Source organism: Odontesthes bonariensis, chromosome 7, assembly GCF_027942865.1.
Source record: "Odontesthes bonariensis isolate fOdoBon6 chromosome 7, fOdoBon6.hap1, whole genome shotgun sequence".
Taxonomy (NCBI): Eukaryota; Metazoa; Chordata; class Actinopteri; order Atheriniformes; family Atherinopsidae; genus Odontesthes; species Odontesthes bonariensis.
In genome coordinates, this window is record NC_134512.1 from 22,617,185 (window position 1) to 22,644,176 (window position 26,992).

Below are 26,992 nucleotides of genomic sequence, written 5' to 3' on the forward strand. Positions count from 1 at the left end.
ATGCTGTAACCAACAAATACAGCCATTCACAGAAAACTCATCACTGTTAAAATATGGAACATTCATTTCTTTTTTGCTTTGAAAACTTCCCCGATTTGTTAGAAACAAAGAAAATGTGAAATGTCGTCACCTGAAACTGAGCCCTGTTGCGTCCTACATCTGTCAACAGCCCTGTCAATCAGTTACTCTATTTGTCATCTGTCGTCATTGTTCGGTTGTTTATCTGTGACAGGCATATGAGACAAGTAAGGATAGATGTCGAGACAAGTGCAGCGCAATGTAAATCACGGGCTGGGGCAACGGTTTACATTTCAACAGAAAAATCAAAGAAATACCGCCAAGAAAACACAGCTTCAGAAAAGCTTTAGGAAAGTCCTAAAACAAACCAGACAGAGTGTGGACCCTAAGTAGTAGAGCATCTTGAGAGAGCTGGAAATGGCTGAGAGCTGACTCCCACTCACCATCCAACTCGGTTGAGCTTTAACGTGCTCGCCAAGAAGACTTGAGGCTGCCATTGCCACCAAAAGTACTTCAAACCACTAAGTAAAGGGTCTGAACGGGTATATAAATGGGAGATTTAAGTGTTTTTTTAAACAGACTTCGCAATCTAAAACCTGCTCTTGCTTCCAGAGTATAGACTTTGTTGTGTTTGTCAAGATGGGACTGTGTAAAGTCTTCAGCGTGAAAGAATCTCCGTGCAGAAAAGTAGACCTTCAACTGGAATACTCAGGTGACATCTTCCGTTTGTTGTGAAGAATTTCAAAATTAAAGAATTATTAGCATGACCAGAAGGCAAAGTCTGTGACTGTCTTTCAAAATGACTGAACTTCTTTCATCAGACTGAAATAAATCGCCACAAAGTTTTACAGTGAAAACCTTTATTAAGTGTTTTAATATATTCTTAAAGGAATCTCTTTTAAGTTGCTATAAGTGAACCCCGTTCTCCATGTTTGCTTACCTATATCTACAGAAAACCTTTTTTTACACAGAAAATTATCCACAGGTGCGGCTGGGACAGGCCTTACTAACTCATCGTGACTGGAGTTCAATACTGAGGCACGCCATCCACTCTGCATCATACTCCCACTTCATCATGTTACCCTGTATGTCCCAACTAAACAAAGAGAGGAAGGTAATCAAAGAGATTGAAACAAAGACGCAACTGGAGACAAAGAGAAAAAGATAGACACAATTTAGCTACACAACAGGACAATTGTGTGTACGGCTGGCATGTTTGTTCGTTGGCTCAACAAACTATTATACACATCGCACTCACACCGATGCTTACTGTATGTGCATGCACTCAGACGCACATATACAGAATCCCACTCACGCAGCGGCTAAGAATCCTGCAGCAGTCAGTCTTAATAGCCACCATCACAGTGTGGATACCCAAACTAGAAAATATTAGGTTTCCTCTCCATCACAAGCGCTGTGCAAAGTTAGCTAGCAGAGGGCGTTGAATGGATTTAGTTAAAAGTCCCTAAATTATTTTTAAATATTCACTGTACATACTTTTTTTTAATACAAGTTTCCTCTTTTGGATGATAATACTCTTACAAAAGTCTTAAGAATCTTTTTTTCTTGTTCGGTAAGGGGAACAAAGTGGCATATGAGCAAGAGAATAAACTGAAACTTTGATTTCTTTGTCAAACCTAAACACAACAGATTTACATTAATCTGATATTATCTAACGTGTTTTTTTTCTTTCTTTTTTTCACAAATAAAACATGATAAGCATTCTGACAGTGACACACACACATCTAAGTGTTAACATAGTTTTATATTTGTAATTACACAATTTGTTAACATTTAGTTTGAATGTACTGCATGTGTAGGTTTGTGTACAGAGTTATTTAACTGACCGTGTGTGTGCATATGTGTGCGCGTTTGTCTGTGCTTGAAGTGCAAGTGTAAAATGTCAACCCTGTGTCTTTTCAGGTAGGTAGTGGCTATTCTATATACTCTTCTTTTTAGAATAACAGTCTCTGCCCCTGCCGTGGTCTTTGAAATACTGTGCAAGGGTTAACTTTGTCAACATAGTTGGATTGAGGTGCTCTGGGCTCCATCTAATTGCTGAGGATAACGAAGAGACAGCGAGCAGGGTGAATGGGCTTCAAAGGTGGGTTGGATTGGGTTTTTTCGGCAGGTAGATGTTGAAGGCAGGCTGACAGGTTCAGTAGTACTTCTCTCCCACACGCACGTAGACTGGCTGCCTCCTGAAAACTGATGTAGAGGGACTATTTCATCATGAGAGTGGACAAATCTAAATCAAGGAATCTGTAAGAAAGAGAACAAGAGGCAGAGTGTTTTAATGTGTCGAGAGTAATGTTTATGCCATTAGCACATTTAGTGCCGTTTCATTTGTGGCTCAGAAATGTACAACTCTTTCTCATGAATTTGCACCACAAAGTTTCAGACTATCTTAGCTGAACAACATCATTGCTCATGCACACTCTGGTTAACACTGATGAGCGCATGTGGAGGACCCGAACAAACATAGCTTGGGTCAAACAAGGCAATCAGTCCAAAAGGCTATAAACCAGGCTAAAAACTATAAACCAAGAACAGGAAATAATGAAACACAAACCAAGAAAACAAAGAAAAATGTCAGGAAAGATTGACTACACTCAGGTACAGAGACAATAAGGAAGAAAACAACAGGAAACAAAGAGAGTAATTACAAATTACATCCAGTTATAGTTGGCAAGAGTGGATAAGTGGGTTAATCATCTAAATGCAAATCAGGTGTGGAACAAAGAAACACAGGGAAATCAACAGAAAATGTCAAAGTAATGCAAAAGCCCAGCTATGGTGTGGTACATGTGGTTTTAACTGTTGCTCTGTATCAGAAGGGTCTTGTGTGTGCTAATTTATTTGTCCTTCAAGTAGTTGTTTGTCTAACATTTGTACTTTTCTAACGTGGACAGAAAGATGGCTTTGATGCGTATATTTCAAGATACAGGTTTGTCTTTTTACTTGCCTAAAGATGTGGTTAGGCATTCCCTCCTTCTGCGAAAAAAAACAAACAGAAAAATGCTGATAAATTTAAAAACACATGTAAGCATCAGAAGAAGAGTAGGTAGAGCGCTGCTAGTATCCCTCAAAATCAACTGGTGCTCTTGGAGGGTGCAATGTTCAACAAAAAGAGAGGAAAAAATCCTTGGTCCAGGCACTTCAGTTGATTTAAAAAGTCCAAAACAATCTTTATTCAGTGGGGTAGTACATGTAAGCATGTCTGATCATAGTAATTCCCATGTCCACACACTGAAGATACATTATTTTCATTGCACGCAAACACCAAAAGATGGCACCAGGGAGCAAATTCTTAACCATACTTAAAAGTGAAATATTGTCCAGAGCCCTATACCAATGTAAATAGGCCATTTATTGATTGGTGAATATGCTGATGATCTGCTGATAATAGTTTGTTGTTCAGGCCTGAGTGGTTTGATTACTGACTGTAGGGTATGGACATTTCAGTCGTATTTCCCACTGCGAGACAAACCTGGAACCAGGTCTTTTCACACTGCATCACTGAGTAGAGCTGTGATACAGAGACAAATCTGCATATTTACTGAATATATTGAGGCTCCTTAGTGAGGATGCTATCAATTATACATACTTTAAATATCACAGTTGGGATGTGTCAAAATCTACTTGTTTGGGGTGTATCTGACTGAATTCTTACTGAGCCATGACAAAATCATTTGAAAGCACAAAGCTCTTTGTCTCTGTAAATATTAGATATTTCAGAAACAAAAGGTGTAAAACAATGCGTCATTTGTTTCGCAATTGTGAAAAAGAAAATGGTACAATGTGGAATTTGGTTGAAATTAGGTTGAGTCTAATAAATGCTCCTATAATTTTCCTTTAGAAGAGATCATAATCATTTGTGACAGCTAAAAAAAAAAAGAGATAGAGAGCAGGCATTTTGTTTTATTTACGTCTCTTAATTTATGTCAGGGCAGCTCCTGGGTGAAAGTGTTAAAATAGGTGAGCAAACTTAGGAGTGCGGATTTGTCACAGAGCTGACAATTCAAAAGAAGGCTCACGTCCTACCCTTAAGTAGGCTCAAGTGGTAATTTGTTGCTTTTTCCAGGGGCTCCATCAGAAGCGTTACTGATCACGAGTGCACCAAATGTTTTGTGGAATAAGTTCATTGTATATTCGTTTTTATAAGACTTTAACCGCCTCTTTGACGAGTGCGCACTTTCTATTTTTAGTTTGAGGAAAGTCACATGGGTTGTAATAGATCAAGGGACTATTCTTTAAGCGTACTTTTGAAAATTCTTATTTATTGTAGTTTGTGCAAACCTTTTATGACACAAATAGGATTAAAGGTGCACTTTGAGAGTAATTCCTCTGGTCCACTGAGCCAGGAAAAAAACTAACAATTGTACATTGGGGACTGAGATTTGTAGCCAAATATAGCATTAAAAATGATTAAATATAGAAATAATCTGTGTATATCTATATATACATATTATAATGATTAAAAAGCTGTAATTCAAGTAAGACAAATCATTTGGCTGCCAAGCGGTGCTGGAGTTTTGTTTTGTTTTTTCATTTTTTTCTGGATCTGACCATCCTGAAAGAGGATGGTGAAATATTAGATTTCATCAGATTAGTTGGCACATTCTCACCCTTGCTTTCAGCCAGCAGCTCCTCTGTCATGAGCCCATCCTGCCGGTTCCCCAAGACGAAGGCCAGGAAGGAGAGGATGAGGGCATCCAGAATGCCCATGATTGCCAAGATATAAGCCCAGCGCACTGAGCAGGCCCCCAGGCTGTATTTGTCCGTCTGCTCTCCGCACATCCGTCGGACCTCGTCACTATCCCAGCCGTCAGGATAGATCATACAACCCAGCACCAGACAGACACCTGATGTTGAGAGACAGGGAGGGGCGCAATGGGTAAAAGATAGGTGGTAAAGGGGATGAAGACAGCACGGAGGGGAGGAAAGAAGAAACAATCAATTATTTGAGGAAGGGGCAGTGTGATAAACAAGTGCAAGAATAATCGCTTTTGGGGGTAATACGAGAGCTGAAGAGGAGGAATGATTAGCCGTTTATGTTTTTTCTGCTCATCACACAGATTTTTTTCCCCAATCTTTGGCAGATGGTCACAATGTTCTCCAGTGGAAAAGCAGTAAAAGCAGCAGTAGACAACAACACCAAGAGTCACACCCAGACACCCAGAAGTGCAGTGATGGATATATAGTGTAGTAATGTCTCTGATGGCATGAAATACCCTCAAAAACAACCCTGGATTTCCTTTCTTTCAGCTCATTTGCTCTATAACACAACTTTGTGGACTGTGCATGACTTCTCTCCCTCTTGGATTTTAAGTAATGATAATATTAGCCTTTAACTTTCAACTCCTCATCCTTGGTGTGTGCACAAAGGATAAAGATTTTCTCATCTTCCTGTTGGCTCCTGCTCATCTTCATTCTAAAATAGATTCCTTTCTGAGGTAATGCTGCAGCACAAGAAAATCCAGAGCCTGCGCACTTCTCGCTCAGCTTTTGCCCCACAGGGTAAAATTCCTCTCATCTTCAATTTGAATGAGGTTCTTCTCTGAGGTGGTGCTGCAGTAGCCTGATTAACATAGACTTTCAAATCTCTTCGAGATTCTGGTCTGACCAAGACCATAACGAATACGATTCGAAATGGCCTGGTCAACCCGCCTCCCTCGGGTTGCTACTGGTTGTGGCCAGAAAAGGCTGTGCTTAAGCTTAAGCCAATCACACCACTCTTTCCTCTGACGTATGATTTAGCTACCAGCGGGGCTAACTGGTAGATTAAACTCTTACCAAAGCCAGTAGGGAGCAAGGCGAAAACGTCTTTCCTGTCAAGAAATGATTCAAGGGCTGTTCTTTGCTCGATTTTTAACGAGAATCTCCCGTCGAACACTTTCATTACAGCATCTACAGCAGTGTCAAAAGCTTGACGCTGCTCCATGTTGATATAGGGCTCGGGCACACGCGTTGCATTCTGGGATATGGTCGCCATATTGGAGGCTCAATCTCGTAAACAAACCCTGAGGCAAGACGGAGATCAAGGACCAAACAGTGAGAGAAAAGTGAGAGAAAAGCATGTTAAAATCGAAGAAAGGATGTGGGATATACCGGGATACATTACAGAAGGAAGCCAGAGATCGGTACATACAGAAGATTGGCGTTATAAACGGACTGGACCCTTATGAAATACCGAGCAAGGAATGGATTGTCGACGAAGATTTACTGCCTAAGTTCACCCTTTCGGACATAATTGCGTATATAGTATGTGGTGTCAGTGCTTATACTTTGCAACAGTTTCAATTCTAATGACACTTTACACTTTTGTCATGTTACTCTACTTGTAAATAAATAATGAAACACACACACACTTGGCTGTATCTCAAAGCATATTTATTTCAGACGACTTCAACTTTGCACAACACTCCTGCTCATGGTGGTCAGAGTACAACATACAGACACAATCTTGTCAAAGAATGTTTTGTCTTCACCTTCGCATGGCAGAACTATGTTGATAGGTACTTTTGCTGACAAAAAGGTGTATTGTTTCTGACAGTTCCAATCGCCCTTTCCATGTGAATTTGGAGATGGGCAATTTTCCTTGTATTTTCCACATTAAATTAAGATTAAGATCAGATTTATTGTCATGTATACATGCATACACACGAAATTTGTCCTCCGCTTTTAACCCATTGAGACATCCCTTGCTTCCAACTGACAGTGTCCTCTTGTGAAGGCGGGGATCTTTACCTCAGCACACAAAAGTCTGTAACTTACCACAATGAAAATGCAGAGAACACACTCTCATCGACACCGGGATTGAGTGGAAAGTTATGCTTGGTCGTCTTACAGCAGCGATCCATGCTAGTCGACGACGCTTTGTTATCTCGGACACTTGGTCTCCGTGGGTGCGCCTCCAAGCAGGAAACCGTTAAAAAGATAAACCATTTACGATTTCCCCCCCATTCCTGTCACAGCTTACGCTATTGCACCCCAGGACACAGCAACGTGCGACCATAGTGGCAAAGACAATAAGTAAAATAGATAAACCAACGAAGAAAGTTCCGAGACCAGGCGGGAGTACGTCTGCGCGCAGTGGAAAACAATGTAAACAAAGCAGTTCTGAGCCTCCAGTATGGCCGCCGCTCATGTAGTGACGTCACGTGCCCGAGCCCTATTGAATGAAGCGCTTCCGTGTACAATCCATGGGTTGAGTGGCAGTTCAACCACGTCACTACCTTGAACACGCCTCTACCCTGGGCCGTTGGCGCTGCTCAAAGTTGATTGCTTCCCGACAAAGTGAATGGAGTTCCCATTTTTTCGGGAACTCGAATTCACCTGAATGAGCAGTTTGCCTGAGTAAGTGTAGCAGAGCCGAAGGTGTTGCGTCACTGCGAGGGCGGAGCCTGGGTAGTGCTGCAGCAGAACAGCAGAGGACCTGGAAAAGAAGCTGACTGCACATTTATCCAAAGCGTATTGCATATAAATAATAAACAGACCCCCGACTATTTTATCCCCCAAAGTTGCTGTCAATGTTTTCCTCTCTGAATGCTGTGTGTTTGCATGTTAGGGTTTGGGCTTTTGAATTCTAGTTTGTTGCCCATGTAATCTGCATACTGAATGTACGTTTACCTTGAAATGAATGTTTCATGCCTATTTGCAGCCCTTCTCAAGTTCATCTGCAGTCCACAACCTGAAGTGAGAACATCGTTCTCTCATCTTATTATACATGCACCAACTGTCCTCATGTATGCATGGCAGCCCACAAACTCTGCAGTAATACTGCAGACTTTACTGTTCCTGAAATTAAAAGTTAAGAGACGTTTCAGTGGGAGAAAGTGTGTAAGACAGAAATTACATGACTTACTACATGCATACAGCAGACATAAAGCACATCTCACAGAGCACTGTAAATCAACTAGTTTAGATGCCTCTTTTTTCTCGGGAATCTAAAAGTCTTGGTTAATTTATCAGCACCAGTGTTTCAGTGAGCTGAGATACACAGCTGGATAAGTTGGAGAGTGGTAGCAAACTTCTGCTCCAGCCAATTTAATGTGATTTACTGCGTTACAGCCATTTCACTAAACTGTGCACGATTAAGCAACAGAATTTAGCCTCAAATCTCTATACTTTTGCAATACCATTAGGAATGCAGCGTACGCTTAGTTATACGAATGAATAGAGTTTACTTGGCTTTTGATGTCTCCGGGGACTACTGCTTAATCACATAGAAAACCATCTTCAAGCAAGTGCGATTTAACTTGGCATTGACAGCTGTGTTAAGACCTCACATGGACCTGTGTCACTCATCATCACACAATGACACCATTTACATGGACATTGCATTAACACTGTTATTTCAATTCCATTTGTTGATTATTTGATAGGTACAAATGCAATTTAAATGGAGAATGACACAAACATTTTCCTGTCCATTACAGCTCCAAATATTTCAACTAATAGCTCTTGATTTCCAAAGCCCCTCCTTCGTAGGGCTTTTATAATGAACAAAAGATATTTGCAGACAAACTTAAAACCGCGGTACTGTGCAAAATTCTTGAGTCATTCTTAATTTCATCATATTTTTCTTTCAGAACCTGGCATATCTTAGCATGGTGTGAAGTGCGTCCTTAAAAGATTTGTGAAAACTGAACAAGTGGAGGACAAAAGAAGAAGTGTCAGATCTGAAAAACTATCTACAGCAGATGAAGAGTTTTTGAAAGTAAAGTTATCAAGAATTAAGAAAAAATCCAGCAAAGACCTGATGCAGGACCTGAGAGATGCATCTGGGCCTTTAAGTGATTCATCTACTGGATCAGTTGAGAAAAACATCCATGGAAGTCTCCATGGAAGGGTGGCTGTTCTTAAGGAAGGGGAAAAGGGACAAAAAGGCTGAGGTATGCCAAATGACACCAAAACTGGACTGAATATCTGAGGTGACAGGTCTTATGGAGGGATGAATCATCCCCAGAGCCTGGACCTCAACATTATTGAAGCAGTGAGGAACCATTTTGACAGGGAATGAAAAAAGGTGTTCATACTAAGTATTGACTTTCAAACTCATTAGAGTTGTACAAAATCAATTTTTGTCTTATATACTCCTTTTTTTTTTAAATCAATGTTTGAACATGTTTCAATAAATCACTGCATTTCTTGTCACAAGGTGTACCTGAGTCGAGAATAAAAATGCAGACAAAACTGCAGCGGTGGCCAAATAAAGGAAAGAGAGAAGTTTATTAAAATAAGCAAGAGCAAAGGCACAGCTGGAGCAGAAAGGCCAAAAACAAAATACGGAAATGAGCAAAGATAGAGCACAAAACAGGACCGCCATGGAGCATACACCATGAACAATGAGAACCTGGCAAAGAACAATGAAAACACGGGACACGTATGCTGTACTGGGGGGGATAAAGGGACAATACAAAGGTTGCTGAGGACATCTGTGGACAATAGCAGGACATAGAGAACAACAAACTCAGAAACAGACAAGAACCAAGAACTAAAAATTAAACAAAACACTCAAGAAAATAATGTAAACCTCAACACAGATGAGGCACAGGTGGTGATAATGAGGCAAACACTTACTGAACAACAAACCACAATGAAAAGAAAAAAATCACAAGGCCAAGATTAGCCCACAAGGGAGCAAAACACAACAAAACCAACAGAGCACCTTTTACCATTAGATAAAGTAAAACATTTAAAACTAAATAGGCTTTAATGTTGAACTAAAGTGATCTGGATCTGAGTCACAATTACATGATTTTTCCTTTGCCCATGTTCCATTACTGCACCAAGTTGAATGACATTTAGCTTTTATGCTATTGTGTGATTCTGCTAAGAAGCCAAACCAAAGACACTGATAACATACCTTCACCTCATTTCCAAAACACGATTGTCAAACTTCTGACGTCCTACTGATAGTAGGACATTTGCTTTCGATAAACCTTTTGCTGTCATCTTATATGTTGGGAATTTGAGCAACAAGCACACATAAATAGTGGTGCCATGACATCGACATAAATGTTTCACCTTGGAAAAGCAACCAATCATTTTCGACCAAGCTTCTCTTCACTACATAAATGCTTTGTGTGTTGTGGGGTCTTATATAAAGCATTCGCTCAACAGAGGCAAAGCCACAGACCAGGGACATTGAATATTCAGGGAGTCAGTGCACATCTCTGCTCTCGCTCATTCATGATGCATTTACGAAGGTAACACAAGCTATTCTAGATCCTTCTGGGTGTCTCTTGAAAGCCTTTGGCTCAGATCAGTGCGATCATGAATATTACATTGAGGCTCGGGAGAGGAGAGAGCTGTCTCACAGAGCTCTGGAGCTGATCGGAGAAAAACGAAGTGGAGTGTGCAGGAAAAAAAAAAAGACAAATGCTGGTAGCATCAGGGAGGGTGATCAAAAGAGAATGAGAGAGAGATGAGTGGGGAAATATGTGTCCCGGTAGCTCCTGAATACTATTCCCTCCAAAGCCTGTCTTTGCAGATAGACATCTCTGAGGGATGCAGTGGCCGGGATTATACCAAGAGAGGGTGCCACATATGCTGCTCTCCTTTCCCGAAACAGCTTGAGGCAAGAGGAGGAGCACATGTCCTCTCCATACACTGTAACAGGAAGTCCACTAATCCATGATCACTCAGCAGAGCCATTCCAGCAAATAACTACTTGCGTAATGGATTATACAGTATAGCTATATCTGTCAAACCAAAGGGAAGAAAGTTGAGATCACCACTTCCTTTAGAAACCTTCAATAACTCATAATAATGTGGGAAAACTAGCAGAACATTCCCGTGCAAACATTCCTTACTGCATATACGGGAATTCTAAACACATTATCAGAACAATAAATCACAACAGAAGAGAGCACTTCCTTGCTTGATATCAGTTGGGTATTTCAGATGCTTTAATTAGTATTGGTAATTGTTTGAATGATTCTTTATTCTAATTATTTTGTAATTTGGCAGTGTGCCATAAGTCATCCTCATGCTGGAATGTTCTTCCCCTTTTGTCTGATTTGCTCCTTGGATTTTCCAGGCTGGGTGGTGCAAGTAGCGCACTGTGGTGTTATTTAGAAATAGGGCCACTGCAGCTCTGTTTAGTGGCGCTTTAGGCTCATCTCATTTGTGTAATGTGTGAGTCCTCGTCTCCTCTTCCCTCTGCCCTGCTGTCTGGAAACTGGAAAGGGTTCAGAGCCAAATTAATTAAAGGTGGTGTCACTTCCTAAAATGTGCCGCAAGGTTTTCCGGAGGAGCTACAATATACACCAATTAAGTCTTTTTGGTAGAAATGACCTCCAAAGGAGGCATGACAAATTAATCCCACTGTGTAAATTGAATCAAAAGCAAATATATACTTTGTCACAACCATATTTATGGCTTATTTCTCATAAATGATCAAACACAGCAGTAAGCTGCACCAATGCTCTGTCACGTGTCATGTTGAACTGACTTTGGTTTAAAATGACAGCTCTGGAGTAAGGATATATTTTTGGTTTAATGCTGATCACCTCACCTTCTTTGACCATGTTGTCCTCACCTCCTCTGCTTGCATCTTCTGAGAGAGGAATCGAGTGTAGTCAAGCAATTGGTCCGAGAGCTATGGCTCATATTACACTTCCTGATTATTGCTGCAACTGTAATTCAACTCGTTTTTCACTGGTCACAGAGCTTCCCATATCTTTATCCATCTTGTGGTTACTCATAATCAGATTCTTTTTGTCTCTGTAGTAGAGAAAAAGCCCACAGGTCCAGACAAGAGAAAGAGCTGGTGTTCAGATTTTATTTTATTTTAATGTTTTTCTTTACTTAAAAAGGTTTGTTTTTTCAGGTATTATATGGATTTTTCAATTGTTGTTTGGCACAAGGATCAGAGAAGACTGAGTTTAAAGCCCATTTACCTGTCACCTTAGAAATTTAATAATTTAGGGGTGTACTTACCGTTACTGCACACCACAATGGTGCATTCATTTAAATGTTCCTATGGACATTCAGTAGCGTAACACTGCAGTGATGGGCAAATGTTAGTTTAGGTCTTCTTGGAAATTCAGAACGTATTGTAGGCTAGTTAAACACGGGTAATTGTTGCTTGCACGAGACAGTTAATTAAGGAAAATGTTAAAAGCCAGAAAAATGGGCTTACTGTCACAGGGCTAAGACTCTTGCAGATTTATACTGTGTATATTCCCCTGATTGTGGACGTATATGCATGCAACCTGTGGGCCTTCTAGAGTTGAAATGGTTAGTTTATTGATTAGTGACCAACAGAAAACTGATTATTCACAATTTGAGTGAATTGCTATTTGTTTAAGGAAACAAACTGCTATTTTTCTGTTTAATTTTAAATGGTGTTTTTTTTGGTGTTTGGACTATCATTGCCCGTGTAGCTAACAATTACGTCGTAATAAGTGGAAAAAACCCAACAACAACAAAAACACCTGTCAAATCCTTAAACATTACTAATGGATAATTAATAGGGACATCAAAACCATGGTGTAACAAACATCTCGTCACCTTGTTTATTTGCTGGCTTCATTCACCTCCCGGGCACAGACGGGCACAACTTCATGTTATAATGATAAACAATATACTCCAGATCCTCTCTATAGGAATATAGCAGTATACCTGACAGAATGCAGCTGTCAGCTGGAGCTCAGACGAGACATTAACTGATGGCATTATCCTACCGTTTCGGCTTTGCCCTTCTCTTTATCTCTTTTCTGCTCCCTCTGGAGAGCTGGAGGAGAGCAGCAGACGGGTGTAGAGAAAGGAGAGACTGATTATGAGGCAGTGTAAGGAAGAGACATACAGAAAGACAGTGTGTGTGTGTGTGTGTGTTTATTTGGTTGGAGACTGGGTCTGAGCCATGCTCCAGTCCTCTGTGCGGCCGCCAGCAAGCACTCAGCACCACACTAACATCATAAGCGCCATATGCTGTTGCGCCTCCAGCTATTCTCAGTATTCACTAGTTTTTTACCTTTTCAACACAAGCTTAAAAATCTTGGAAATACTGGGATAATGCAACTGAAAGACTGAGAAGTGCTTGCTGGCTAACAGCAGCTTATGTAAGAGATGGTGGGAAGGGCAGACGAGGTGCAAATAATGCAGCAGGAAAGTCTGACGGCAGATCAGCAGATGGCACAGAACAGCATGAAGGCAGTAGATTTTTCAGAAGTGTGTTTGACCCGTCCAGGTTTTACCCCGTCTCTCGCCCGATGGCAGCTGGGATTGGCCTCAGCCCTCCTGCGACCCTGTATTGGATTCAGTGGGTATAGAAAATGGATGGATGTTTGGCCCTGTAATCTGTTTTGCTGTAACAACGCAGCAGCATGTCTGAGTGCGTTTCAGCGTTTCGCTCGTCATTGATTGAGCCGTGTGTTAAATGGAAATAAACAGTGGTGAGCGTCACATTCCAACGCACGCACACACACATACACACACACACACATCAAAGAAGCCATGAAAACTAAATCACATTTTTCGGCTCCCACAACCCTTTATGCATCGCATTTGCTCCCCTCTTCGTTTAAATAGCTGTGGCTAATTTGATTATGCATACACATATCCTAGATGGTGCTTATCTTACACTGCATATGGATCTTGTTCAAGCTCATATTGTAAAGGAATGACAGGGCGGGGAACCCAAACTGAAGACACAGCGGCGTAAAACCCAAAAGATGAAATTCATTAAGCAAAGCAGGGGGTCAAGTGCAGGGTAGCAGTCCATGAGGTAAACTACATGAGACATGAAGGCAGCAACAAAATCTAAAAACAGAGCAAGGGTCAAAAAATCTAGAAACAGACAATACTGGTTAGAAAAAAAAAAAAAAAAAGGATCTGGCTAATACAGCTACATACACTCACGAGAAAAACGCGCAAATCAAAGGCTGGAAAGGTAGTCACAATGCAATGTGGGCAATTTGGCAAAGCACAACAGAAACTGGGGAGAATAGATAAAGATTTTAAAAATTGACTTATTACAACCAGGTGTTTGGCAAGAACAAAACACTGGGGTATTCACCCAAATACAAAACAGGTGTGCAGTAAGCACAAGAAGTAAAAGTAACAAATAGGCCTCCTCTACTGTGCAAGAGTCTTGATCCAACCCTCATTTCATTAAATTTGCATCCAAGGGGCCCAACTTTCTTGTAACGGTTTGAATTTGTCTTGGACATTTTCAGTCATTGTGCTTGACCTTTTCAGAGGATTTTTTTTGTTCTTTTTTTCATTATTATTCAATTATTTATCTTTTTAGTTAAGCCCTTTAAACACTGACCTATAAATCATTCATGCATTAAAAGAGCACCTAACTTGAGGGAATCATTGCTGTGTCTAAAAGACCACTTATAATTTGCATCTTTGCGCAACATCCTGTCTCAAAGACCCATCATTTGTTCCAATTTGTTCAGTTGCATCAATGAAAATGCCAGGAGAACATTGTCTGACAACCAATAAATAGTATTTTTGCCCCGACAAGAAAATTCCTAAAGAAGTTTGTCCTTTCGATAAACATTAGAGAAACTGGACAAGTGGTAGACATAAGTAGTTTCGGGTCTAAAATAGAATGGACAGCAGATGAACAGATAAACATGGACCTGAGAGATGCATCTGGACATTCAGTTGATCCATCTACTGTTCCCTAAAGCCTCATCACAAATGGTCTCCATGGAAGGGTGGCTGTCAAGAAGCCAATCTCAAGGATGGGAAACAGGGAGAAAAGGCTGAGATACGCCAAATGACACAAGAACCGGACAGAAAATCAGTGGCAACAGCGATGAATCCTCCCCAGAGCCCGGACCCCAACATGTTTGAAGCAGTGTGGGATCATCTTGACAGAGAACGGGACTAAAGGCAGCCAACATCCAAAGAAGAGCTTTGGGATGTCCCTCAAGAAGCCTGAGAACTATTCCTGAGGAATGTTTAAAGAAATGACAGAAAGCTTGTCTAAGAGGGTTCAGGCTGTGTTGAAGAATAAAGGTGGTCATGCCAAATCTTGCCTTTCAAGCTTTGAATTGCACAAAAGCTTTTGTTTTTGGCTTATATACTGTATTTCTTTGAATCAGTGTTTGAATATGCATTACTGCATATTACTGCATTTCTTGTCACAAGGTGTGCCTGAGTTAAGAATCAAATTGAAGACAAAACTGGAGCGGTGGCCAGATTTCCATTTATGTTTGGCAATACCTAAAGAGTGGCTCATAACTTTCTAATATACGAGCAGGGACAAGATCAATTACAGAGTAAATGTAAAGAATCAAAAAGCTGATAAAAATGAGAGAAAAACAGAACAGAGCATCATTTGTCTCTTCTCATAGAAAAAGCAGCATTTAAGGTCAGCTCAAAGAGGAAAACCAGCACAAATGTTCTAGGAGTTGATTTGAGTGTTTATCCCAATAGGGCTTCCCATGAATATGCATAGGTGCGTTTGCTTTAATGTCATAACACTCCCACAGGTGAAACTGTGACCTGGATGTGGGCAAAATCTTACAAGTTCTTCCCATAAAAAGCACCCAATGGAAATTACAATAAGTGAAGTTCAAAGACAGGCATTACCACCTTAACCCTAACAAAGTAGAATTATAGCTTGTTATTGTTTATCACTGATTACCAATGTGAACGACTAGCTCTACATCAGTGTTTGTAATGACCCATTAATTTGAGCAAGCAATGTTGGAAAAGGGAAACGTGAAAAACACGCAGGGCGGGGGGTCCCGAAGTCCAGGATTCCGAAAATACTGATTCACAATGATTTTTTTTAGTATTAAGCAACTGGCAGATTGAGACTCTGAGGCACAATTTGACGATGCAACTGGGTGCTTGGATGACTCACATTACTGAGACAGGAGACAAGAAGCCCAAGGCCGAAAGTCACATTGTAGCAGAGAGGTGGGAGTGATACAGCGCTTCCTAAACATTTCCTGGACCACAGGGTCTGTTTTACTGACTTGACTGCAAGCTGCATTTATTTTATATGTCCTCATCTTTTCCCTCCACAGATAATCAAGAGTTTTCAAAGCACACTATATGTGGGAGATATGTACTGTCTGTCAAAACTCAAAGAAAATCTGGCTTCATCTTCACCTGAAGGTGCCCAATTCTGAGAGCTTTACAGATAGATGATGACGGCGCAGAATGAGACTGATTAATCCCAATGATCTTTCACATGGCCAGTGGGCAGCGTCAGCTCCCTCTTCCCACTTGACAATTAAGACTTCTCTCTGGCTCCAATAATGAGCTGATGAGTACTCAGAAGGATGGCCTAAAACCATGACAATAATATGCCATAATTGTAGATAATGTAGATAAATGGGGCAATTAAAGTCTTTTACCCATGCAGTGGGACTAAATGGGGTGTGACAATGTGTCACTGCATTAACCAGCTCCATGGTCCATGTTTATGAGGTGGACAGAGCACAAAGAAATATGATATAATGACAGAGCTATTAGAGTACAAAGGGAAAATAAGATTGTGAATATACAGAATTCAGAGTTTTACCCAACAATTGGGCGTTGAATATACTTTCAGACAGCTGGCTGGACACAAAGTTAAGACAGTGCTCTAAAAATGTATCCAATAAAGTGTCAAGTACACAGAGGAAAGTGGAGCAAGAGGAACTTTTAAAATTGACTCTCAGTCTCCCCTGGAAGACGAGGAGCATGCTTTTTGAGATGAGCTGTCCACAGTCCAAAACTATTTCTGCTTCAGTTGCTGGCAAATCTTGACGGGTGCTAGAGGGGGAGCGAGAAGCTTCCAGGCATCCTCTGTATTCCACTCTGTCAACATCCTCAGCAGTTTTCTGCACAACTAGCACATAAAGCCTAGAGCTTACCTATCAATTCAGTTCAAAGGATTAGGAGGATCAAGAGATCGCTTATTTCATCAGATCACCGTTGTTCTGTGCCAGGACAAGTTTGGAAAAACTTTTTAAGTCAGGTTGCAAATTAAGCTCCCACAAGATGTGTTGTGCGTTAAAGTCTTCCTGCCAGCTGCAGCGGGAAGGGACCCGCCTTAAGCTGCAGAGAATAAAACTCATCGAGCATCAGAACAAACCTAAAGTATAACTTAGATAAAAGAGACAGGACAAAAATAATCTCTGTCCAAGAGAAGAGGATGAAAAAGTTGCAATGTCTCTGTTGCAGGCACACACCAGTACCCCAAATCGTGTAGTTAGTCATTTACACAAGCACCTGGCTTGCATTACTCCAGTTATTCAAAATTCCATCAAGTCAGTTCATTAAGTTTTGAAATTTCAACTTCAGCTAACGATAACGATCCATATCTGGCTCTTTGACTTTTTGGACTTAATGAGCAGTGCCTCGTCATCTTTAAAACCTTTTTTAATCCTGCCATCTTTGGCCAAATTCAGACAGACTGTGTCTTTCGACTTTCAATGTCCAGACATACCATCTGGCAGTTGCCTCATTATCACTGACTGAAGTTTGTATTAGAAAGTTGAGCTGGCTGCAAAGATGGGCATTTAGTAATGAGGGGCATAGTGCCAAGAAATTACCAAGTGGTCCCACTAAAGTGATATAAGCCTGACATATCAGGTGTGAGACATGTGCCACCATATCAGATAAGGCACTTCAGGTTACGGCAGAGCTGGGGATGCTGGGGTAGAGGGTGCAGGGTGGGGGAGGAGCTCAACATAAAACCGCAGTGAGCAGAGCAGGAGGGAGTCAGGCTGGGGTGGAGGGCTTATGTAACAGGTGCAGATGCAGCCTCTACCTTCACTGAGGATAAAGAATGGCAAGGGCAATGGGGATCAAAGAGACCTCTGAGTTCTCTGTGAAAATATCCACAGGGCCACCTGTCTGGGAACATTAGAGGCGAATAAGTTAGGCAGGGCTATGCTTTCTCAGTTAATTTAACGTCACGTAAGGTAACATGGGTTTTACCATTCCCATTGTTCAGAGTTTGCCTCTGGTGTAAATGGGTAAAACCAGGACAGGCTGAAGGGCTCCAGCACAGTATCACTAAGTAACCACGTGTTTATTTGCTTTATTATAGTATATGAATCTGAAGCACCTTTCAAATATAATCGTGCTACTGACAAAGCACAAAGTACTAGACAAAAAGGATGTATGTATCACATATCCAATGCTGACATCAATGTGAAATTAATTTACTCAACATTATAGCATGTAAAATAAATAAAGAGTTGATAAAACTCATTCATTATGCATGTCCCGTCCTAATGTTATACGTTCAATCATCATTGTAAGTCTGCGGTACTTTAATGTTTGCAGCTGTTTGAGGTGCAGCTCGATCTAAAAGCATCAAAAACTGCAAAAAGGTCTCATCTATGTGACACTTTATTCCAGATGTATTTTTTCACATGGCAAATCTGTGCCTCTGTGGCGCATTATAAAAATGCACGGGTTCATTTACTCCCGAATTATACTTGGGTAAGTGTAATTTCCAGCACAGTGCATGCACAGCACAAACATCACCTGTGCACTACATGTGACACCTTACGGCATGGAGAGCATTTTTTCACAGGTCGCAGTGCCCTCGTTATCCCTACCTCTGTGGAATAAATCGGTAGCCCGTGGATGATTGTTCCTTCCACTGGCTTTAACTGGATGGCTCAACTGACTGTGTTTTTTAAGTACAGTAATTGGATAAAAGAGCAGTTTTAATGGAGATGTGACTTGGGAGATCAGGTGAAAAGATGTGAGAAAAATAGATACCAAAGCAAGAGATTTGTTTCCTGTAATGTGAATAAATAAAAACAGACACAAGACAAACAAGGTTGAAGTGTTTGTACTCCAAAGATAAATCTCATCTTTGCCTTTGACCGTTCTGCTGTCTGCTCTAAATGTTCCCCATGTCAATCAGCATTCAAGGCAGTGTCTATATCACTGTAAAAAGATAATCTCTCCATCTATTCTACAAGCCCACATAAACTCATCCCCTCCCTACTTTTTTAAAATTGTGTGTGTGTTTTTTTTTAAACAAATGAAAGGTTCCCGTAATCATTTGACTTCTACACGGGCAGCATGGATTTAGGAAAAAGATTCCTGAGGCCTACTGAAACTGAAGCTGCACAATATTTCTTTTTCAAAATCTTTTTCATGTCTACTCTTGTTTGTTTAGTGTTTTAAGTCAATGTGACTCTCCGAATGGACACAGAGATGCAGAGAGAACAGCATTCCTTGTTGGTGGTGTTTCACAGATAGAAGCATTAATGTGCCATGGTGACATAACAGCATTTTTGTGCTGTTTGATTGTATTACATAAATCTGTCCCAGTGGTTTTGCGATGTAGAGAGACATGACTTCCTGCTCCGTAAGTATCTTCAGCATCATGAGTGACGAGATACGTTTAGAATTGTTTTTCTAAAAAATAAGACCAGTACTACCTTAACTGTGAAAGACTACTGTGAAATAACAGCGCTTCAGTAGAAAGGTACCTTTGTGTCACAGGCTGCAGTCTGGATGTTCCATTGTTACATATTTAATTGTTTTTCAGACAAATATTCTGCATAGTGATTTATTTGGAAACCTTTTGAAGTTGAGCACAGTATCCATCCAGTAAAATGTAACTGCTGAACAGCTATAAAGTAAGCAGTTGTCAGGGTTTATTTGAACAAACATTTGATGTCCTTTGAAACAGTGAAACAGAGCCAGTGCCTGTAGATATCATTTTTCAGCAAAGACGTCAACAGATTTAGTCTTCCTCCGCAGAAATGACTTCTTGTAATTGTTTTATCGCTGCTCATCACTCTCTGATATAGGTTTTCTGCAATTTACGACCACTCTTGTACTCTCGCATGAGTCCTTCAGCAAAATGTTTTTTTCTCACGTTCTCTCTGTTTCAATTCGCTGCACAAAGTGTTGAAGAGATTCAAATCTGAGCTTTGCCTTGATCAGTCCTTCCTTTTGAGCATTTTTTTTTCTACTACTACTTCTCATTCTTTGTCTTTGTTCTTTAGAAATATCCACTCCCACTTTAACTGCAACTTGCAGGCAGACAGCTCACGCTGATATCAAGCATTCTTTGACAAGACAAAGAATTCAGAAATACCTTTGGGGCGGCCAGGTGCCCATTCCCTGAAGCAGTGAGGTGATCTAAAAAAAAAAAAAACTTTCCACCACCATGCTTCATATCTGCAGTTGCTGTGAGAAAAAACAAACAAACTCTAACCTGTCTGTCCAGAGCACATTATTCCATAAAGCCTGGTCTTTATCTGTACGTTCATGTCATACTTGTCGTTTAGATCAGACACATTAATTTTCCTGACACATACAGAACCAATATATGCAGCCACTTTGATTATAACAATAGTCAGCAAGTTTCGACAAAAACAAAAGCAAAAGTCAAAGATTTAAACACCTCAAATATACCTTTGTCGTTATGCAAGTTATTATACAATGAAGACACAAGGGGTCTATAAAGGTCATCAAGTCTTCGGCAGGGCTGGTCATGCACAGTATTAGCATACAGACAAATAATACGCATTCAATATGTCTATCGAAGAAGCTCACAAGGATCAAACACAACAAAAGCATCAGAAAAAGCCTCGTCCTCAATCAGACACTAATGTGCTTTAAAAAAGCCTGACAGGTATCACCACAGAAGGGCTCATTTGCAGCATTAACTCTGCAAAACTGAAGCAGCTCTGGTCCCACTGCAGTAAAAGAAGTGCAGCTCTTTGACGGGCGCTCTCACGTCGAGCTCCACCACTCGCCACCTCTACATTCAACAAGGCTTTAAAGCTCCTCTCAGAACAAGCCTCTCGATTGAGCTAATGGAGCATGGGAGTGAAAGCGAGCCACAGAGAAACAGGGATAATGATACGTGGAGAGAGACAGAGAGCTCTGACCTAACAGTTCAGCCTGTCTTATTTAAGCTCTCGTATCTGCCTTGCTTTCTGATGCCCTCGTGTTTATCTCCTCACATCTTACGGCTCTCTCATTATTTCTTTGTTCTCCTTATTATCGTCTTGGCTCTTGCTTTGGCTTCTCACTGCTTTTCTCCCCCATTCTTAGACCATGGGGGGAATGGGGGGAAAGATGATGCTGCTTACTTGATCTTTAGCTGAGGTTTCATTTTGAATTGATTTATCAGTAACTGTTTGCATACTTGTATAGGCAAATGATTCAAGTAAATATATTGAAGCTGCTGAATGAGAACAACTTAGTAGGGTAACTACGGTATGTGAGCTAAACTGGACCAGCTTTTTATGTTGACCACCCAAGTTTCATAAGAAACAATCTCATTGGCAAATTTAGGCAATGGTGTCGCAATCCACAGTTAAATAATAATAACATTAATAATAATAATAATAATGTACTATATAATGCTTTAATAATAATGAGATGGCAATGTACTATATCTGTATGTTTTAGGGCAGTGTCCACGCGGAGCTGCACTTTAAATGTGTATTAAAACATGTGAGTGTGATTGTATATTTGGTTTTAACTCCTAACCCTGACCATTCAAGAGTGAAGGCAAAATAGAAAACTGGTCTTTGGTTCTGTGGAACACAGTTTGTCAGGCGGGTCTCGAACTGGTGGTGTCTGTTATGTGAGTTAGCGGAGCAACATCACCTGCAATCCCTCCTACTCTTTATCAGAGCTTCATGGTCAACAGTTGACAAGCAAACAAGTTGACATTGTCATGTAGCAAGGCAAAGATGCCTCGGCAAGAAGACGTTGAACGTGAATGCATCGACGTCGCAAGAACTTTGCGAGACGATAAACGAGATGCCATCGTGCAGTCACATGTGATGTAAAGACACGTAGCGACAGGTGAACTGTGTCTCCAATTTTAGGAAGTGAAACGAGTCAGGAAAACCTAATATTAGTAAAATTGTTGGGCTTTTGTTGTAAAAGTGCCATGAGTTGTCATATTAGGAAAATCACAGGTCTTATTAGGAACAGGAGCAGGAAAACAAAGCTGTTAAATGCAGGGTAGTTATCAATAACGTTGTTTTTTTTTTAGTATAACTGAAAAAAATTCCCCATATGTCTTTTATGGGGAAAAAAATGCACAAATGTTATGTTATGGCTACGTCAAAATAATGTACAGAACGCCATTTTGAAAAATATGTTGCTCGTATTTAGTTGAGCACAAAAACCACATGACCAAAAGAACAAAAACAAATCTCAAATCAAGTCTGACTGTTTTATTTCAACTAATCATCAAAGGAAACCAAGAAAATGCCGCAAAAAAACACTGGACTGTGCAAACCCTTTATCTTATCCTAGAAAATGAACAACCAACCACATCAAAGGAGAAGAAAAAGAATGTTCCTAAGGGCAATTCTGACTTTCTGCTTGCCAATGGACTCTAGAGCAAATTTCTTTTTCCTTAATTATGTTGCAACATCAACACACACAGAGACAAATACATGCTCAAAGCAATTGAGCAAATGATGAAATAAGCTAAAAGAGAGAAAAGAAGAAACCTGACCTCTGAGTTTGTGCTCCTCTAAAAAACATCCCAGTCTGTATTTTTCTAAATAGGCCACCCTCAGTCTGAACATTTGCTCTGCTAAATTTACAAGGTGTGCTTATTCACATGTATGACTCATTTCAGTTGTTTTTAGAGGAGATGGTCTAGCAAAATTTATAAAAAAAGGCCAACAGCTGCCATGACAGAGCACTGCGTGCATACAGGGTATAACACAGAGATGTAATTATAATTGACCTCACAGTATTCTTTGTTAATTGGTGTGCAGACTCGGGAAGAACTACAGTTAACGAATGGAGAAGAAGGAGGGAGAGAGAAAAAGAGCACATTGTACAGACAGAGATGGGGACAGAGATGAGGCAAAGGCAAATGTACACGATGGATCTTGCGGTGCTCATCTCAGCAGAATAAATCTTAAAATCTGCATGCCATGAACTTGTGCAGATGCACAGAAATAGATCTGAAAGAAGGATGCAAGTCCATCTAGGGCAGGATGGACGCATTAGCACTTTCTGCACTTAACTTAGTTTGGCTTTCACAGACATTTCAAGACCTTTCATATGTCCTGGTGATCGGCCACATTGTCAAATATTCAGTATTTCCACCTGAGCTGCATATAAATCCTTCCTGGAATTGGTTGGAGATGTGTGCCAGCTCTTACTCGACCCCCTTCACTTTGTTGTGGCGTGAATCCCTTACGTTTGGAGTGTTTACCTACAGTACAACCGTCTGACCTCAACCCAAGAGAATTGATTAGGGCCCATACAACACTGGTATCCATCACAAATACTTGGCAGACATACAAAAGAGTATGGCCCTGATTTTTTTGGTTAGTGTGTTTCAATAGCTCTTTTACTCAATGAGCCATGCCACTGCTTTCATACGTATCGTACACTGAGGTTTTCAGTATACATTAGGACCACAATTTTTTAAGAAACTAGAAAGTGTCACTTCAGATTATGAAAACTGAAAGGGCAAAAAGGACCAATGATGACGGTTTCTGAAGCAGAGAGAAAGATTGATGCCACAGAGCAGAGAGCACTGCTCTGAATACTGACTGTGTCACTTTTGTCCTCTGACCAGTCTAGCAGCAGGAAGGGTGACAACAAGCTAAGGCTGGCCCACAGTCAATTTTCATTTCAGTTTGCTTTAATGCCTTGCGACTTGACATGCGCTGTACACTGTGTTGCCAAAATGTTTCAAGGTGAAAAACAGCGGGTAAATGGAAAAAAGGGGCAAAGGAAATTTCTTTTGCACATGCTCAGTTTGACATACGATTTGTCGATCATACTGATGATTTGTACCTCTGTAATAAAACATCAGCCGACGGTGTGAGGACGTCAGAGGGCCACCTGTTTTGCGCAGTGCTACTCTGTGAAGGCAGCAGGACTTTAACAGTCAGTTAGCTAAGTGTGATAAAGTTTGACAGTGCTAATAAGCCAGGCTTGCTCATTAAGCATCCCTGTGCCAGATTGCAGTGGCAATGGTCTCTTCTCTTGGCTTTCTCTTTCATCTCTTAGCAGCAGAAACGCAAAGCCCAGCGGTCTCCTCATTAGACAGGCTTATTGCGTTAATTCAGCCCAATATAACACACTCAGCTGGAGCTGTTCCAAATAATTTGTGTTTGCTGCGAACAGGAAGCTGACTGCTTTGACCACTGGTTCAGCTGAGAGAACTGATGTTTGGCAGTGATTGGACTCTTCAGATGATGGAGGAGTCTACTCACAACTCACAATGGATGCCATTCGTCCACAGTCACAGTGACTCCCAAAAATCTGCCAGAAGCTGAACCATCGACCTTTGCCAATTTTAAACATTAAATTTGACACACAAACACCACACACACGCACACGGTGGAAGATAGACTGAAGATTATTCAGTAATCTACTGATTATATGTTATGTAAGCAACTTAAAATGTGACATGGTTATGCAGTCTAAAGTCTGTAGTTTTTTTTCTTCTTCTTACATTGTCGGTGGGCTTTTCACAGAAATTTGAGAACACATGTAATCTTCTTGCGTAACATTATCGAATGAATCTGTGCCATATTTCGTATATTAATGAATAGAGATAAATCCTTCCCACTTGATACACGTGCGTTTGCCACGTTGGACTTTAAAGACGAACCACAGACAATGAGACGTGGTATAATTGATCATCGGGCAAATAACTCCCCGGCCATACACAGTCAAGAAAGACTTAATTAGATATAAACAGCCAATCCCACCTAAATTCTACATAAATGACTGAGCCAGAGGGAAAGTGTTTTTTTGTTTTCATACATAAACAAAAAACAGATACTTTAGGTTGATATTTCCCTCAGTTACTCTGATCAGTTGTGATGATTAGCTGAGAAACATTTCACTTAGTATGTCTACAACTTAAACTTATACATTTGTCTTGAAATGACTCATTGTAGACCGTAGATGCACGTTAGCAACACTTCAGCAACACGGACGGCACTAAATGCTCAGTGGACAAGTTCCCAAACACTGTTTTAGGTGTAAATTGAGTTTTAAACTGCCATGTATTTGCCTATTTTCTATTGCCTATGTGATTAGCTTAAGCTAGTAAAGTGAGCTTCTAGACAGACACGTGTTTTAGAAGACAATATCAGTGCATGTACGCGTGTGCCCGAATCTCATGAAGCCTATGAATCTGTCGCAGGCTTTGGAGGATAATGTTTTCTGTTGTGAATGTGGACATAGGTTCAGCATTATCACAAGAATGGTTTATGCCACAGATTTTGTCAGTAGAAGATGATCTGCAAGGCTCTTATAGGTCTGACTTGTGGAGCTATGAAGATAAAACGATGGAAACTAAAGTTTTTGTTTTTGCAATTTAAAAAGAAAACAAAGAATGTGCATGTCCTTTGGGCAAGCTGGGAGTTTTTCACATTTGTCTCCATGTTGCAATGATAATAGTTGTTTTAGCGCCACCCAGCTCAGTCTTTTGTATGTTTAAATTTAGACAATTCTTATCAGGTTTTCCACGACGCTCATCTTCACCTTGTCTTGTCTTCCCACAAAATTTGATCAGCTTATCAATCAAAGTCAAACCCACTTTTTTGAGGGGGGGTTGTGATTTTCTAAAATCTAACATTGAAATCAAACAATATTTATCCCTAAAAAAAAACATTTGATGAAACCTTGCCAAGATATCCTAATTTTCTATTTGAACTTTTTTACAAGTCAAATTTAAACACCTACATGTTGGGGAAGCAGTGACAGTACACTACCTTTTGAAAGGGCGTTTAGCCTACCTGATGCTGCTTGCATCCAGCCACAGATCTTATACACGGTGGAGGTACCGAGGAGGAAGAAGAGACTGAAGCAGGCGATGCAGGTGACCACCAGCATCATTGACATTCCAACGAAGAAGGAGGCGGCTTTAAACGCACTGGAGGGGATGGCGGCGAACTCGGTGAAGGTGCCCTGGCAGTCCAGGTCTCTGGAGTCTCCGTCCCCGATGCAATAGTGAAAAAGGCCGAAGTACCCGATCTGCGGTGTATCCATGCCATCCCCAATCCAATAGGGCTGCGAGAAGATGATCACGTTAACAATGCCGAACAGGATAGTGAAAATGGCCCACAAAAGTCCGATGACACTGGAGTTGCGGACGTAATTGGTCTGGTACAATTTCGCAGCTTCTGCAGATGGTAGCATTGATGCGGCAGATCCAGGTATCATCTTATGCAATCCCGATGACTAAATGAAAGCTACGATCAGTCCGTGCGCAAAGAGAGGACTGAACATGTATAACATCAACAAGCGGAATCGGAGGATCTATGCCTGTGCAACTGCAACACATCTGTCGGACGCGATCAACTCATGACGTCGCATCCCCAAACCAGGCAGTGAATCAAAGGATGAGAGAGCTTGAAGCCTGGATGTGGCGGATACCTCTGGAAACTCAAGGACTATCGCTGGAAGAAACAGCCTCCCGACTTGATCCGTCTAGCCGGCAGACTTGCTCATCGCTGCCGCATTTTGGTGCCCTTGGAAAATTCCAACTGAGATAGACTAGTATTCAAATCCATCAGATACAGTCGTTAGCATATGATGCGCGCGTATCTTCCACAGCCCAAAGAGAGGAAGCTGTAGGCTATCTATTGGTCTCAAAATAGGTTTGCATTCACAAACACATTACAGGCCCGTACACTTACGAATAAATGCAGACTACCGCAATTACCCATTCAGAAAATACGACAGCCCCCTTCAGGATGGTTAAACAGGAATTTATTCTTTATGACAGCATCGCGATGCTGCCAGTGTTGCTGCGAGTCAGCCGGAGAAGGAGGGGCGGGGCGGGGCGCACAGATCGTGGACGTAGAGGCAGCAGGAGACGCGATGCGCCTGTCCATCCGTGCGCACTGTGACACACACCTTCTGGATAACGCTGCTTCAACATCCAGTGAACTGCAGAAATATCAGTGCGAATGAGTGCCAGGACATGCATTTATGTGTATTTGTCTCAGCTGGATAACAGTCCCTTCCTCCCCCACATTACACACTGAACACTGGGCTTGTTTGTGCTTTTCTGCTT

General features: G+C 41.0%; 1 protein-coding gene across 1 annotated transcript; it reads right to left on the reverse strand.

Moving 5' to 3' along the window:
• Positions 1 to 861: 861 nt before the first annotated feature.
• Positions 862 to 26,749, reverse strand: LOC142384138 (LHFPL tetraspan subfamily member 3 protein-like). The gene is made up of 4 exons (XM_075470122.1): positions 25,710 to 26,749; positions 4,647 to 4,883; positions 2,984 to 3,012; positions 862 to 2,280 (listed from the first exon to the last, which is right to left on the reverse strand). Exons 1-3 carry the CDS (start codon positions 26,134 to 26,136, stop codon positions 2,996 to 2,998), a joined length of 681 nt encoding a protein of 226 aa, XP_075326237.1. The 5' UTR covers positions 26,137 to 26,749; the 3' UTR covers positions 862 to 2,280; positions 2,984 to 2,995.
• Between the last annotated feature and the right edge of the window lie 243 nt (positions 26,750 to 26,992).

Bases quoted from the DNA above. Each gene is read 5' to 3' on its own strand.
- LOC142384138 (XM_075470122.1), bottom strand. From the start codon at position 26,136: ATGATACCTGGATCTGCCGCATCAATGCTACCATCTGCAGAAGCTGCG. The intron at 4,884-25,709 runs GTAGGCTAAACG...TCTCAACATCAG, and splicing joins CTGGATGCAAGCAGCATCAG to GTGTCTGTCTGGTGCTGGGT.